This window comes from Fopius arisanus, unplaced genomic scaffold, assembly GCF_000806365.1.
Source record: "Fopius arisanus strain USDA-PBARC FA_bdor unplaced genomic scaffold, ASM80636v1 scaffold00033, whole genome shotgun sequence".
NCBI classification, from domain to species: Eukaryota; Metazoa; Arthropoda; class Insecta; order Hymenoptera; family Braconidae; genus Fopius; species Fopius arisanus.
The window spans coordinates 872973-888668 of record NW_011887772.1 but is presented as its reverse complement, the minus strand read 5'-3'; the positions used below and the strand labels follow the sequence as shown (position 1 = coordinate 888668).

General features: G+C 36.7%; 1 protein-coding gene and 1 long non-coding RNA gene across 15 annotated transcripts in view; one reads left to right on the top strand and one right to left on the bottom strand.

Moving 5' to 3' along the window:
• Window positions 1–15696, top strand: part of LOC105265951 (collagen alpha chain CG42342) — a 131358-nt gene that overhangs the window by 104722 nt on the left and 10940 nt on the right. For 8 of the 14 annotated variants that reach the window (XM_011303787.1, XM_011303795.1, XM_011303792.1 and 5 more), the window contains exons 2-10: window positions 4689–4768; window positions 5178–5213; window positions 7397–7432; window positions 7984–8055; window positions 8597–8683; window positions 10210–10389; window positions 10761–10805; window positions 11279–11384; window positions 13128–13216. In XM_011303787.1, the coding sequence (XP_011302089.1) occupies window positions 4689–4768; window positions 5178–5213; window positions 7397–7432; window positions 7984–8055; window positions 8597–8683; window positions 10210–10389; window positions 10761–10805; window positions 11279–11384; window positions 13128–13216 (731 nt within the window). Of the gene's footprint in view, window positions 1–4688; window positions 4769–5177; window positions 5214–5534; window positions 5571–7396; window positions 7433–7983; window positions 8056–8596; window positions 8684–8998; window positions 9053–10209; window positions 10390–10760; window positions 10806–11278; window positions 11385–13127; window positions 13217–15696 lie in introns of all 14 variants that reach the window. The other 6 variants (XM_011303786.1, XM_011303788.1, XM_011303790.1 and 3 more) reach the window with 6 other exon arrangements.
• Window positions 1574–9020, bottom strand: LOC105265950 (uncharacterized). Its single transcript, XR_892112.1, has 3 exons — window positions 8981–9020; window positions 6701–6969; window positions 1574–3573 (listed from the first exon to the last, which is right to left on the bottom strand). It is a non-coding gene; the product is annotated as an uncharacterized lncRNA (long non-coding RNA).

Genomic DNA, 15696 nt, shown 5'->3' with positions numbered 1-15696 from the left:
AAAAACACTTTGATGTTATTAAAAATTTAAGTTTATTTAAAATTTTATTCTAAATTAAAGTTTTCGAGCGTGTGTATCTCAGAAAAATCATGGTAAAAATAGGAAAATTAAATGGCAAAAGGGTATTATTTGTTGAATTAATTGATTGGCCTGACACGGGAATTTGTCGGAAAATAATGCGATTGGCCCCAGAGAACTCAATCTTATTTTCTTAGAAATCCCTCTTTCATTGGAAAGAGATCCCATTAATCCTCTTTGCCAGGCTAGGATATCTCGGACTCTGGAAAGATCAAGGCCTGGGTAGGGGTTTTATTCGACTTTGCGGCCAGTGGAAGATAACTCTCCCAAGGCGTTCTCCCTATCTTCCTTCTGGCACACCACTTTCATCCGCGCCCATTCGAAAAATAAAACGGGATAAGAAAAGAGGATATATCTCAGTTGAGAAAAAAAAAAATGTCGGAAAACCCGTGGAGCCCTCCACACGACATTACGATTTCCCATTACATCAGCTATTGGATCTCGATGGGACTAGACGCAGCTGGAATTTTCCCTCACGTCACAGCACATTTTCTCTTCCTTTTAAATTCCACTGTTTCATCGCATCGCGTTATAAATAAAAATTACTGAAAATTTATATAATTTTTCCATCAATCCCCCGTAATTACTTTCAATTATACAGAATAATTATTATTTCATAGATTTTTGTACATCATAATAAATATTATCTGAATTATCAATTATTCAATATTAATAATTCGTATTATTATTATAAGTAATTATAATGAATTAATTAATTTCTATCGACTTACTGAATTTAAATTTGAATCTGTCACTTGGCAGTGGAAAATTGACGAGGCAGGTTGACCCTTGGTCCTCAAGGGTCGGAATATTTAAAGTCCTGAGTCGATAATCGCATCGACGTAATTGCATCAGCGAGCACCGACTCGAATCGTCGAAACAATCGATCATCTCTCCTCTTATTTCCTCTTCATCTCGCTGGGACCACTTCTTCATATTTCTTATTCTCCTCCTTACTGTGCCCTCCACCTCTTTCCGATTTCACGGCTGTGCTCACCGGGGAAAATTTATGACCGAATCGAGAGAGTTGTATGGAAATTTCTTATTGCTCTCTGTACTGGTATTTATATACGAGTTGAGTGATATATTGTCTACATATTCGCCAATTTGCAAATGATTTTTTTTATTTATTCAGTCACCACGAGACGCCGAATTCGTCTCCGATTTCATCAGATATTCAAAAAAATCAACAGATTTCAATAAAAAAAACAATTATTTATTTACAAATCAATTAATCAAATATTTAAATACCATTTTCGTTACAGATGTATATTTTTAAAGATTAACAAAACGAAAATTAACGAAAAATTAATTAATTATTCAATCATTAATTACAATAACTGATACTATAATAAATTATAACAAATTATATTTTGACTGAATGAAAACAGCACACAGAACAATTTATTGAATATATTATTATAAATTTTAATGATCAAAGTCTGCCCCAAATTTTCAAAAATATTTAAAAAAAAATTAAAAAACATTACGTGATTAAAATTATCAAGAAACAGGAATAGTATAGGTAAAATAATGATTATTAGTGAGTTGATAGTAGAAATAGTGAACGAGTCAGAAATAATATTCGTTAGCAGATCGTCTTGCGATTTCCCAGCTGAGCGATCCATTAAATATGTACCATAATGGGGTGCCTTGGACCCCAGCCCATGGGGTTTGCGTCTGGCATAACTGTATCGTAGAAATAAAAGTGGAGAAATCAAGAGGATCTCTGGAAGGGGATGGAGTTGAGTCGAAAAGCCCAACTTCCCCGTGGCAGGGTCTCGTGATACCCTGACGATCGACTCCGTCTACGTGACTCGAATAGATATCGATATATTCGAGTACCTCCAGCTGGTTTGCCCTCTGGTTGCAACCCCCTATTCGACTATTCGCCCGATTTATCGTTGGCATTACATCAGGGTTCATCTTTCCACTTGAATCACGCCTCGTGTGAGGTATGCAAGTGCTCAACAATAAGAATATTCGCACGTGAAAACGCGTATCGAGGTATCGGTGTCATTTCACGTATCAGCAGCTCGTGATAAAGAGAGATATTTTATGTCGAGTGAAAAAATACGCGTGAGGAATCGAGAGAATTTTATTTCATCGCTGCGAACAGAAAGGGCAACAGTTGATTTAGTTAACGAATCATTTTGAGAATATCTCTGAGTCTGAGAGAGATCGGGGATTGTTCTGAGAATCTTGTTTGATGAAGACCTAGATTTCTGGTGGATTGGAAGTTTAGAGGATCGACGGTGTGAAATAATTATAGAGAGTCTCCATCATATATGAATGCTAATTTATTCGCGGGGTCGAACCACGCGTAGACAATTCTGCAAACACTTTGTCTCTGGGTGATCGTACTGAATTAAATTGATTGTCTATTTGATTTGCACTGTTGAGTCACTGATTGAATTGTTAAACAATAAAGTGATTTTCTTTTACTGGAATTTATATTGCAGAGATAATAGACGTTGATGTACTGAACGCGTCTATAGACTCTACGGGATACTCCATTTTTGAGTGTACTATATCGAATACAGAGATGAATTTTATCCTGAAGGTACTATACGACTGTTCGCTTGATACTAATTCGCGTTGATTTTCGGTGATTTTACTAGACCTGCCTGTTGACCCGGAAAGGACCGATGATTTTCGAAATCAGCTGAACTCATCGGCCTTGATCCTTGAAAATTGTTTAAAGTTTCAAACGAATCTGTTTTGCAAAGTGGAGTGAAACCTGCAGAAAAGATTTCCTGGAAAACTAGACGCGGCGAATTAATCATCGGATAATTCCACGGATTTTTCCGTTTCAATTAAATTAGAAATTTCTTTCTGGAAAATTCAGAAAAAAAATTTCAACAATCTCCGATCACGTGAGATCTGTTGGCTCTACCCTGAAAAATCCTCGAGTGAATTAATTGAAGTGACGGCATGATTTGGAAATATCCGGATTTTCCATGCGAGTTTTCCGATAACTGAATGCTAGAGACCGTCGGATAATCGAATATAGCGACTACCAGAGGCAAATCCTCGAGGGTTTGTAATCGAGTGGCATTAAGTGCAGATATGCCTCAACAAATTGGACGATATGAAAGCCAAGTGGTGAAAAAACCCCCGTAAATTGAGTGGTATTCGCAAGATGAGATTTCAGTGTCTCTTATTTAGTTGCCATGGATTCAAGTGCCTGGAGGCTTTCAGGATAATAAACTGGATGGTATGATGGTGATGGTCTGTAGTCCCCCAGTCGATGGGACATTCCTCTACTCCTGTGTCTACAGTAAATTGCGAGAATTACGAATGCCAGGATTTTCAGTCTCTCTTTAGGGGAAACTACCGACATTCTGTTAATCGTCAAAACGAGAAGCGAATTTTGGGGGAAAAGCACGTTTGCTGTGCATCGCCAGTGGCAATCTCTAATGATTTCGAGTTTACTCCTTCACCCAACGGATTTCACTGAATTTATTCCACCGCTCACTCCGTTGAATTGACGCTCTGAAAATAAATCATAGAAAAAATTACTTTTCACTTTCAATATTTCACTGGGATATTATAATTACTACAATGACAACTGCATTTGTTGCAACAACATTTAAGTGTAATTTGTGAGATTAAATTAATTTTTGTGTAAAAATTTCTCTTCATTCGCATCTCTGGTTTAAAAAAGTCAATAGAAAATGGAACTTCTGTATTTATCCAAACAATAAGTGCTTTCCCAGGGACGGCAAGACGATTTCCCAGGGGAATAAGATCGGAAAATGGAGGGTATTTTATGTGTGGACGCACAGTCGAGAGAAAAAAAAAACGAGATGAAAATACGTAAAAGACTGATTTTCCATGAGGGAAAAATGAGGATTTTCCCTCAGCAGAAAAATCAATTAACGCAGTGTAAACACACGTTGAAAAAATTGGATTTTTGATTTTCGTTGTTTTTTTTTTTTATCCACCACCCCCATTCGGGCGTAACAGTGAAAAAGTGCAAATAGGGGAGAGGGAAATTGAAGTGGAGTGAGATGCAGAGAGGATCTGAGAATGAGACAGAAAGAGGGACTTTTTCACCGTCGGATATTCTGGATCAACGCTTTGGCTTTTAAAGCTCGATTATCTCACTCTCTACTTCGTGCACCCTCCACCACCCACCACCCACCGCCCATCGGACTTTTCCTCTCTTGCGTTAAATTAGGTTTACGCTGGGGTCTCCGAAGATGGCTAGAACGATGACAAGGAGGGACGATTGCCCGGAGGGTAAACTGAGATTTTAACTGAACCCCTCATCCTCACGAAAATAGACTAGTTCTCCAAGAATTTTCCCATGTTTTTCCACTTTAAAACGTTTTCACCGGAAAAAAATATTTTCCTCTTCATGTTTATTACCCCGAATTTTTTATTTCAATGAAATGAAAAAATTTTGTAAAACAATATAAATATATTATAATTATAATAAAAGATCTCTCTGCTAAATGTGAAATTTCCGTGAGAGAATATTTTCTATTTTTCCTAGGACATGAGGCGAAAAAATGTTGGGAATTGAATGAACAATCGAATGAGGAGAGAAAAAGGAAAATAAATTCCATGAAATACGTCTGATTTAGTTTATTCTGTGTTTTCAGGACCTCCCGGTGAGCCAGGACCTCCTGGGAAAAGAGGGAAAAAGGGAAAGAAGGGCGACCCTGGGGAGCCCGGTGCACAGGTGAGTCTCCACCATTCAATCTCAATTGGCGATTCTCTGTGTTGGAATGTACTGAGGGAGAATTGGGTAGTTTTTATGGGCTGTGATGATGCCTGATCAGAGGCAGCACGAATGAAGGCATGGGGAATATTGCTTCAACCCTCTGGCATTATTTATTTATTTATTTATGGCACGTAGACACGGTGAATGGGGGGTGTTTATGTCACCCCCGCGGTGTCAATAACATCAAAGAGACGAGAATAAATGACATCTCGACACTATGAGTTTGACTTTCCGCTTCTATTACAGCGAATATATAAAGGGATAAATAATCATTTTCTTTTTCGGGGCTTGGAATGCGCCAAATAAGCTAAAATAATTCCAATAATTTTTCCCCCCTTTTTTAATTACTTTTGACTCATTTTTCCAGGGTGTAGCGGGGACCGCGGGCAAGAATGGTTTTCCGGTATTTTGTTATTATTTTGTTTATTAAAACACTTCATTCATCTCTTTCTCTCTATCTCGACCCCATTCATACTCTCATTAATTTATCTCATTACTCCAACAAAATTTAATTTACGATTTGAATCGCCAACATGGGCTTTGCGAGGTGCTAGGATTTATTTTTCTACTTCGCTTTATTCATGATTTAAAGTTGGCGCGCAATTTATCCAGCTGCGATGAGAGGACGGAATAAAATGGATATCGGGATGATTATAAATTTTGAGGTATTGGGGTGGGGGTGGTCATTAGCAGGCACTTAATTCAATCAATCGTAACATTCCAGGGTGCCAAAGGTGAAAAAGGCGAGTCCGGTGTTACGGTAAGACTTTCTAAAGCGAAAAACAAAAAAAATTTATTCATTGTTCAATGTGTCAGAGATTGTAGTGACGATTGTTACGCGTGACGGTAATTAATAGGTACACAGGGGACACCTACGGTCATACACCAACGCCAGAGGCTACTCTCTCATATTTTAAATAATAAAAAAATCAGTTTTTTAATAAAAAAAAATTTTTTTCTAAATTAAAAAAAAAATAATATTAAAAAAATTAAAAAAAAAAGAAATAAATTATTGACATCAATCGAGGTAATTAATCGGTACACAGGGGACACCTACGATCATACACCAACGCCAGGGCTACTCTCTCATATTTTAAATTATAATATTTTTTTTTAATAAAAAAAAATTAAAAATTAAAAAAATTTAAAAAAATTAAAATATTTAAAAAATCAAAAAAAAATAAAGAAATAAATTATGGACATCAATCGAGGCTACGAAGACTTCAATGAGTTATCAATTCCGCTAATTTATTTTACTGTCGTATTTTACTCTTCATCTAAATTCATTAAATTAATTTTTTCTATTAAAAAGGAATATATGTTATTTCAACAAAAAATTATTGTTTTATCCCGAGTTTCAATACAATTTACAGTTGAAAAATAGAATGCAATATTTTTTATTTCGGAAACTATTGCCGTGAGGTGAAAACCGTAGAGTAATTTTCTCTAGAGAATTAAATTTGTAACAAAAAAGATTCTCGACGTTTTCCCCTGGAGTCAATAGTTTCGTGGATAAACCGACGATTGACGAGCGTAAAAATAGGATTTATCTGATTTAACCATTAGTAACGGAATTTCATGTAAATTCTTTTGAAATTAGCCGAGGTAAAATGAATATCAGTGAATTGCGCAGCCCGTCCAATAATTCCGACAAACTCGAAAACGAAGGGTGAAACAATGCATAAAATAAAGAATCTTCGTAATCCAGTAGTTTGACGTTGGCATGCTACGGCAAACGCAACCACTAATGTAATTTTCCCGTTCTCCAAGCGAATCACGCAATACGGAATTCTACCCTCAAATATATAGTAAACCGAGAGTCCAGCCAAACTCCCTGTCTTTCATTTGCTTTCCCGTTATATGCATTACGTGTTTGTAGACCAACTTTACCCCGACTATTCCCGTATGTGTAGATTTCCAACTGGTCACCTCGTTTTCGTGTTCGATTCTGCGGTCAGTCGAAAACTGGATTCAGGGTAATCCTGTAAACGTTTCATTTGACCCCTCACGAGACTCAGAAGCCGTAATCCATGAAATTCTAGACCAAAATCATCAGGGAATTGTAGTTACCGGTTGAATTCTAGTTGTTGATGTTGTCAGCGGGGAATTTCCAAAATAGATGAGGTAATTGTAGAAAATACTGTCAATAGAGTCAATCCCTGAAACACAAACAGAAAATAAAACATTATGATATCAATCGATTGCTGGGTAGATCACTTATGCTAGGCGTGCAACTAAAAATCGACTCGACATCTCAACCGATCCAATTACAGTCGAAGAGTGCTCTCCCTTCTGTGAAATACTGCAGTGAGAAAATACAATACCAACCGATATTTTCAAAGTTTTCGGTGTCACGTGTTTCGATATTGAATTTGGGCGCCACATGCCGCGAAGTGGTTTTAGTTTAATACCTCAATTTCTGTATTCTTCACAGTTTGTTCCTCTCCATCACCCGAGAATGATATATCGGGGCTGGATATTTTCCGATACTTCCCTCATTTCACAAAATCCATACTTTCCTTCCATCTGGATGTTCCGAGTCCGGAAAGCCTGAGTATTTTATTAACACGATTTCCTCGTTTGCAGGGGCCAATCGGATTGGATGGACCCAAGGGAGATAAGGTAAAGCTATTTTACTTGGAAATACCAATAAATTTTCATCGAGAAAACCTCCAAAAATTGAAGACAACCAATTACTCAAAAATATAAATATTATATTAATTATAATATACCAGTTATTATCAAATGAATTGCATATTCCTTATCGTGAAAGTAGAAACACAAAAATGAAGTTCGCCCGAGTCGAAATATCTCGAACCGCGTAGGACTAATTCCTCATTGGTTAACTCGAACCGCCAAATTCAAATTCGGCGCGCAGAGTGCGCAGTAGATCTCATTTATTTTCCTTATTATAAAAGTAGAAACACAAAAATGAAGTTCGCCCGAGTCGAAATATCTCGAACCGCGTAAGACTAATTTCTCATTGGTCAACTCAAACCGCCAAATTCAAATTCGGCGCACGAACTGCGCAGTGGTCTCGTTTATTTAAAAAATCGACCAAACGATAAATTTTTCTGTGTAATTCAGCGCATGTTGGAATCGCAGAATGTGCAATTGTGCAGTCATCCTTGATAATCTTTTTACTTTCCTAATTAATTTCAAATTGCTTGCAGGGTCTAGCCGGTGAGAAAGGACAGAAGGGGGAGCTTGGAAGTCCAGGCTTTGACGTCTTCTCGGCTGTAAAGGTATCTACCATAAACAATGGGGACTCTATCAGAAAAAAAATACTACTATTCGGAAGAACGTATCATACGGTACACTGGCTCACCGATTATTATTCATTGCGTGTTGTTGTCATGTCCACTGTATTACAAATTATCTATAAATTATTTGAACAGAGTAATCTCAATCTTCAATAAATTCCCAAGAAGTCGCTTACAATAATAAACATTTCCTTAAAAAATTCAATGAATTCGACAGATTTTTTCCAAATTTTCCAAATATTTTGCAAAATGAAACCTCAAATTATCGTCAATAAAAATATTAAAAAATTAAAATTAAAAAAAAATTAAAAATTGTTCCAAATGAAACACTCGACAATATTTCAACGTACTATTTTATCTGATGATATTTTCACAATTAATATTACTTTGGGTAATTTGTAAACGCGAAAAAATCGAGAGATTCCTCTGTTCAATGCAAAATCATTGTTTAAACACAACAATACATGCTAAAAATGGAGTATTGCCATAAAAGTAAATAAAAATCAATGTGTTCGCCCTGCGGGTCAATGCACAGGGATTGGGGTTAAAGAGATCTGTGACAACACTACGCGGTGGAACCCTTGGCTACGCCGAAATCGTCGCCCTGAAGGTAACTGGGCGCCTCAAAATCGTTATTTCAATTTCTTTTGTTCTCTAGTTGAATGCGTATAAATAGCTATTGAACGTTATCGTTCGCCTACATGTGTATCAGAATACCTTGAGGTTGCTTGCGGTGTAGCTGTTATAGAAAAGAGTTGAATTATCATTTGGAATGCAAGATAAAGTGGTATTAAAGTTTATTATTTCCCCAGAATATTGTCCAAGTAATGAGATCCCCTGACACTTTCCCCCAAATTTCCCAGACATGAAATTGAATCAATCCAAGATCCCGAGATTATTTTCTCACCAGTAGTGAACCTTCTAGGGCCTCCAGGAACGTGGCCACAATATCTCAGCGCAGACCATCATCCAGCTGAAAGTAAGTCCCTCAAGTACCCGAAGAGTACCTGAAATGTGACAATATCTGTCACGAATAATCCTGAATTTAACAGCTTGACTAACTCATCATCTAAGTCGACTGTGATTTCTTCTAACATGCAAACACCCGCGTACAAAATCCCGATAAAATCTAATTACCGTCGAGTCTAATAATCACTGGAGTAAGGGCCATTCCCACCACCAGAAAGTTCTCATCCACTAACAATCTCATTACTCGTCCTCCACGATTTTTCTCTCTTCATTTATTTTCACCGGTAATTGGTATTCTGTAGCCTATACTGATGCATTTTCAATGAACTCATCGCATGATCGATTCAACCTTCGTGTACAACATACTAGACCCAGTGGAAGTATCGTCTGTTTTATTAAAAGAATATTTCCAGGAATAATACAGGGACTACCCCTGGGTGAACAACCCCTTGAGTAAATACCACGTACAGACTCAGTGGTCTATGGATTTGATGCTTCCACAATAGTTATTGTTATTTCAGTCTAAATAATGTGGACATGTCTTCATGTCTCCGTGCATGACTCTTCGTAGAACAATTCAATGCTAACAAGCATCACAAAATCATTCTCTACTTATTACCATCCGATTTTATTACGTTACATTTTATTGCAACAAATTATCACCCGGACAATTAATTACAGCATCAACTCATCGCACCACTAATTAATATAATTTAAAAAAAGAAGAAAAAAGATCTTGATGAATTTTTTTATTTATTTCATCACAGCATGTCCGCCTGTGAATTTCAGTCACTAGTTTTTTTATTTCGTTTATTTGTTATCGTTATTTGTTATTGTTATGTAATTTCTTGTTGAACTAAAGCTATTGTTCCTTCATTCAGAATGGGGATTTAAAAAATGATAATTGGATAATGTAATTATGTCCGGATAAATTCTAGTTGTGATAAAAGGAGTCGTAATTAATTATGAGGTAATGTGTAGAGGATACGATCCAGAAAACTAGCTTTTATATCAGTGCATCATTTACTATGATTGATTTATGACGAGTGCACTATCTTAACGAATGCTTGATAATCTGGAGAGAATCTGTTGTGATTGATTGGATGGGTGTTGTACAGATGACTTTTGAGATTGATCGGGTGGAAATTGAGATTCGGTTGAATTTAGGGCGAGCCAGGGGAACCAGGACCACCCGGACCCCCTGGACCACAAGGTATTGAAGGAATGGCAGGACAGGATGGCAGGCAGGGAGTACCTGGAGAAGTTGGACCTGCCGGGGAGCAGGGGATCGCTGGACCCGCTGGACCCTCTGGACCAGTTGGACCTCCAGGACTTCAAGGAATCAAAGTGAGTTTAGATTAAATTAATTCAATAATCAAATTAAATTAATCCGTCAATTTTCTATCAACTGCTCCTATTGTGCAATTAATTCTCAATGAACCTTTTTTATTTGAATCTTAAAGAGTCATTTGAAGAGTTTTTCTTGGATTGATGAAGTCTTTAGAGTAGAATCAGGTGATTTTTGAGTTTTAATTTTAATAGCTGATGGATCTGCTCTTCTTGTAATTGAGTAAAGATGAATTTATTGATCTCTGATTGAATTTAATTATAATTTATTTACAATGGGATTTGATGTATATCGAGGAGATCAACATCAACGACTTCATGAATACCGGAGCACTTTATTTCTTTCTGTTTTCGTATTTATTACATTTTAGGGTGCAACGGGACGAGTCGGTATCCGAGGCTTTCCGGGACGACGCGTGAGTTTATACTGATGATGTGGTGTTTTTCTTTTTGTACTCATTCTTTTGTTGCATATTTAAAGGGTTAACTTGGGTTGCGGAGAATTTTCAACAACTAACTCAGACTAACGATACGTAGATCATCCTGGAGTTCACTGTTTCAAATTTTCTTGATTCCCTCAATTTTTAAAAATCATTATCACCAGAAATTTTGGGGGTAGCTCAACCAAAAATTTGGAACAGTGTCGCTTGTTTATTAATAATTCCACTGTTCCCACGTCGTATGAGCTTGGAGACTGGTGATTTTTTTTTTGAAGGGCACTTCTGAAATCCTCGAGGGCCTCTAATACGTTGTTAATAGACTATGGACTCCCCTGTGAATTGACCAATCAATTTCCACACCAAAGTAATCTCTTTCCCACCCCTTGTGATTCATCTTTGTGGTCAACTGTTCGTTGAAGATTATTTATTATTATTATTCTCGTCAACAGGGTGACAAGGGCGACAAGGGTGAGAGAGGCTTCACGACGTCACTGGATGGAAAGCAAATTCCTCTGGGGAGTTTCGAGGGACCACCGGGTCCCCCAGGACCTCCAGGTAAGCCAATCCCTTATTTCCCATTGTCTTCTCGAAAATATACTCTTCGGTAATCACTTTTCGGCTACTCCATCACGCATTCAGAAATATTTATACTTTCATTCATCCTGATTTTCATAATTTAAAAAATTGTCTGTCCTAAACTCGTGAAAATTTTTGGATCAATCACTAAATTATCTGGATTTTTAATCATATCATATGAATTCAATTTTGAGTTATTTTGAGAATTCAGGAAAGTTCATGTTGAATCAGGAATTTTTTAATGAAATTTTTTATTTTCGTGCTCATCACGAAAATTCAACTTCAAATATAATTGAGCACTCGGTAAATTGGAAATCCAGACAAATTATTGCGGGAATATCCATCATGTTGACGAGTCCATGAAATATTGACTGATTCATCAAATTTCAAGTGTAATTTTCCAATAGTCAATCCACTACAGGATATTGGCCACCGGGATGAATTATTCTATAAATTTTTCTCTGTGCAACTACAAAAAAAGCTCTTCACCTTTTCACTCAACGAATTCCGACTGCTGCTTTCTTAAGGCTGATGTCGTGTAGAATTCACTCGACAATTTTTGTTTAAATTTTTATAACGAATAGTTTAAAGAACTACCAGCAAAATAATCACTTTCTGATTGAGATTGTGCATTTCAAACTTGAGATATAATTTTGGAAAATTGAAAACAGTTCCCGGCGTGTCTTACAATTGTTTAAAAATCTCCTATCCGATACTTTTTTAAATAAAAATTCATAGGGGTAGAATCCGCAAAATTGAATAACCCCCCAAAAAATTGGGTCAATTGTGCGTTTCGCTTTCGAGTAATAATTACAGAAATCGGTAAATTTCCATAATTGAAAATAATTAAAACGGTAAATATATAGTTATTAGTTATACATAATTCTACTGTACACGCAATGGAATCAATTAAGTAAGACTATTAAAATACTGTGAGGATAGTTTAATCTGGGGCATTTTACCGGGCATAAACTTTTAACAGAGAATCGTGCGACAACAGCTTTAAAAAATTCCGTACACGCTGAGTTCCCCAGAAAGTAAAACAGAAAAATAGAAAAAACTTGGCCGAGACTTTTGACTCTGGGAGAAACTCCAGTGTCGATTATCGTGGCTTTCGTCTCCGCTCACGTATTCCCACCAATTAGAACTTTGTCCAATTGTAACTTTTAGATTGCACCCAGTGGACTTGTCCGTCTTCCGTTATACTCTTGGCTCGACCTCCTCATATCTGCCTAACACTTTTTTTTATTCCTCTATACCCCGATAAAACCTGCACCCGATCAATGCCGATACGACGGCGCATCGAGAGGGAAAAAAATGTCATTTCTCCATCTCATTCTCCTCTCGTGTCTGGTCCACAGTTTTTTTTTCTATCGATTCCGGTAGCTCCATTGTCCCCCCGATCTTTTGTATTTTGAATCGAGGGGAAGAACTGAAAGACTAATGCTAATAATAATTGCGAAAGAAACTGACAAGGATGAGAACAGATGAAAATACTGGAGATGATCCCCCAGAAGACGAGAGGGAATATAAATCCCATGCAAATCTCTCTCCCTTCACTCTCTACTCCAACTTTCTGTCCTCAATTCACGAGAACATTTTTTATAAATCTTTTGCTTTGAAATAATCCATTTTCTCATCGCTATCGAATCATCTGAGGGGCGTCTGACATTCGTTAAGATTCTCTGATTATTTCTCATTGAATGTAATCCCGTGTAACAGGACCTCAGGGAGAAAAGGGCGATCTAGGTCCCACAGGTCCAACAGGACCAACTGGTGAAAAAGGCACACGGGGTAAACATGGCAAGAGGGTAAGCTTCAGCGAGGTCCTCCGAATAAAATCGTCAACATCAGCATTACCAAACTCCAATCTCTCCAAAATTCAATGCTTTATCCCTCAAGTCCCCTGTTCATCCCAGTTTTACGATGAGATAAGGAATGCCATATTCATCCTGAATTTTTCATTAGGAAATACCTTCGAGTCATTGGCTACAATATTCATTTAAATTCCGAGGAAATTCCCAACGAATTGTTCCAACCGCTTCCATAATTATTCACAACAGCCATTGACTCGAAAATCCACTCGAAAATCCCTCGAAAATTCATCTTCAATAATTTTTCTAAATAAAATTCACCAGTTTGATTTTGTTTAAATTTATTTAAACAGGATGAACAGCTCCTCAAACCTATTCCAAAAAATCCTGTTGAGGAATTTTTACTGAATTCCACAGGGAGAAAAAAAGTCTGTTAAAAAAATTTTACATAAAAAATTACTGTCGCTCAGTAAAATTTATGGATTGGTCTGCAAATATTTTTATTTGCAAAAGAAATTCAAGTGCTGGCACAGTAATATTTCGAATAATTTCATGTTTAAAGGCCGGATGGAGTATCTCAAAAAGATAATTTACTCCAAAATTAGGATTTTCAAAAAGATAATTTACTCCAAAATTAGGATTTCTAATTACTCCGCCAATTAATTGTTTTTTCCGATAATTGTTAGCTATCGCTCTAGTCGTCGACAACCGCTAGAACGCTAGCTACCAATTATTGAAAAAAAATACGATTAATTGCCAGAGTAATTAGGAGTTATTTTGGAGTAAATGATCTTTTCCAGATTATCTAACCGGTCCTTAAATGATAAAGCCGATATTTTTGTGGTGCTCAGTATATTCAGTAAAAAATTTGAAACAGTGAGGCATGAGTATTTTAATGAATAATTCGCATGAGTGCATGTGCCAGAGAATGCGCATGTCGACAATTTGATAGAACCGATATGGACCGACGTGCGTCGCAAGCAGCTTCCGAGCACGAAATGAGACGACTTTTATCACTTACGATACGTCCGGATGCATGGGTTCAGACGGATATCAAAAATGTTCAATATCATGTACCGTTCCCTCATCAATGGTGAGGCAGCAAGGGTGACATGAGCCTTGGCATCTGATTTTTTTATCAAATAAATAAAAATAGAGAGTAAAAAACACCCGCCGAATGGCTTCTTCACATTCCATCGAGACGAGAAAAAATAAATAAAATAACAAACGTCAAAAGCTGACAACAAAATAATAAACCTGTACTCACCCTGGAAAATAGGAGAATCCAGTTGTAATAATTAATTCCATTATTCTAATTATTCATAGTGAATAGTTGTGGTGGTGGTAATGATGATCATCAGCCGAGGGAGCAGCATCCGGTGATTCGAGTCTCACAGACCGCCTTTTGTCCAAATTAAACGATCATCATGAGTAATAAATAAAAAGTCGAGTGCAGAGTCATAAACTTTCATCACTGGATGCTGCACTATGAATTCTCGAATGAGACGAGAAAATCAGTGGAGAAAATTATTTTTAGTCCACTGGTAGCTGTGATCATCATCATTCAGAATAGTTGTGGTGCCAGTTAACACATGGACCTAGACTCTCGTTATAATGACAGAGTACACATTAATTAGTAGGGAGTAGTTGTTAGCCTGTAACTAATGTGTGTTTATGTAGCGAGTAACCCCTCCATTTCTTCGTATCGAGGGCTACAATCCACTAATAACTAATCAAAAGGTACGAGGAATTGACCACGAATTTATCATTTTATTTAGCGAATGGCCGTAAGTATCTATTACTTGATTTAATGATTTTAATTTAACCCCTTGTTTGATTAATCCAGAATTCTGGGTGTATCAGTATTAATTAATCTTTTGTTTCGCTGGTTGTGTAGATCTGTGTGTTTTACCATTATCTTTACTCATCCATTCCTCAAACACTCATTTTCACTCGTTGTTCAAATCCCTTTCCCTCGTTCATGCAATCTCATTAATTCCTATATATTCCTGGAATTCTGCGCAACTCAAACACAGAATTATCGAGATTTTGCAAACAGCGGAGTTTAAACTTTACTAGAGGGATATTCCGGCTTTTTTTTTTGTCTCGCATTTTGTTTCAAGTAAAAATTAAACTGCCAGTTTAAAAAATATTATTCAACGTTGAAGTTGAATAGATCAATTTTTAGTTCTGCGTACGATCGAAATATTCGGGATATCCCGATTTTTTCGAGGAATATACGAAAAATATATTAAAAGAGTCAATTTATCTCATTTTCCAAAATCTATTTGAAAATTGTTTTTAATTCTTGATTTATCTCGGAATCTATTGATTTTTCAGAAAAACTATAAAGGACTTTTTTCTTGCTGATTAAATTCATGAAAGAAAAGTTCTTTTGATGTTTTCCTCTAAAATCGATAGTTTTCGAGGTGCGGAAGGCGAGAGAGAAAAATAAAACGCGTATTTTTTCTCTTGCA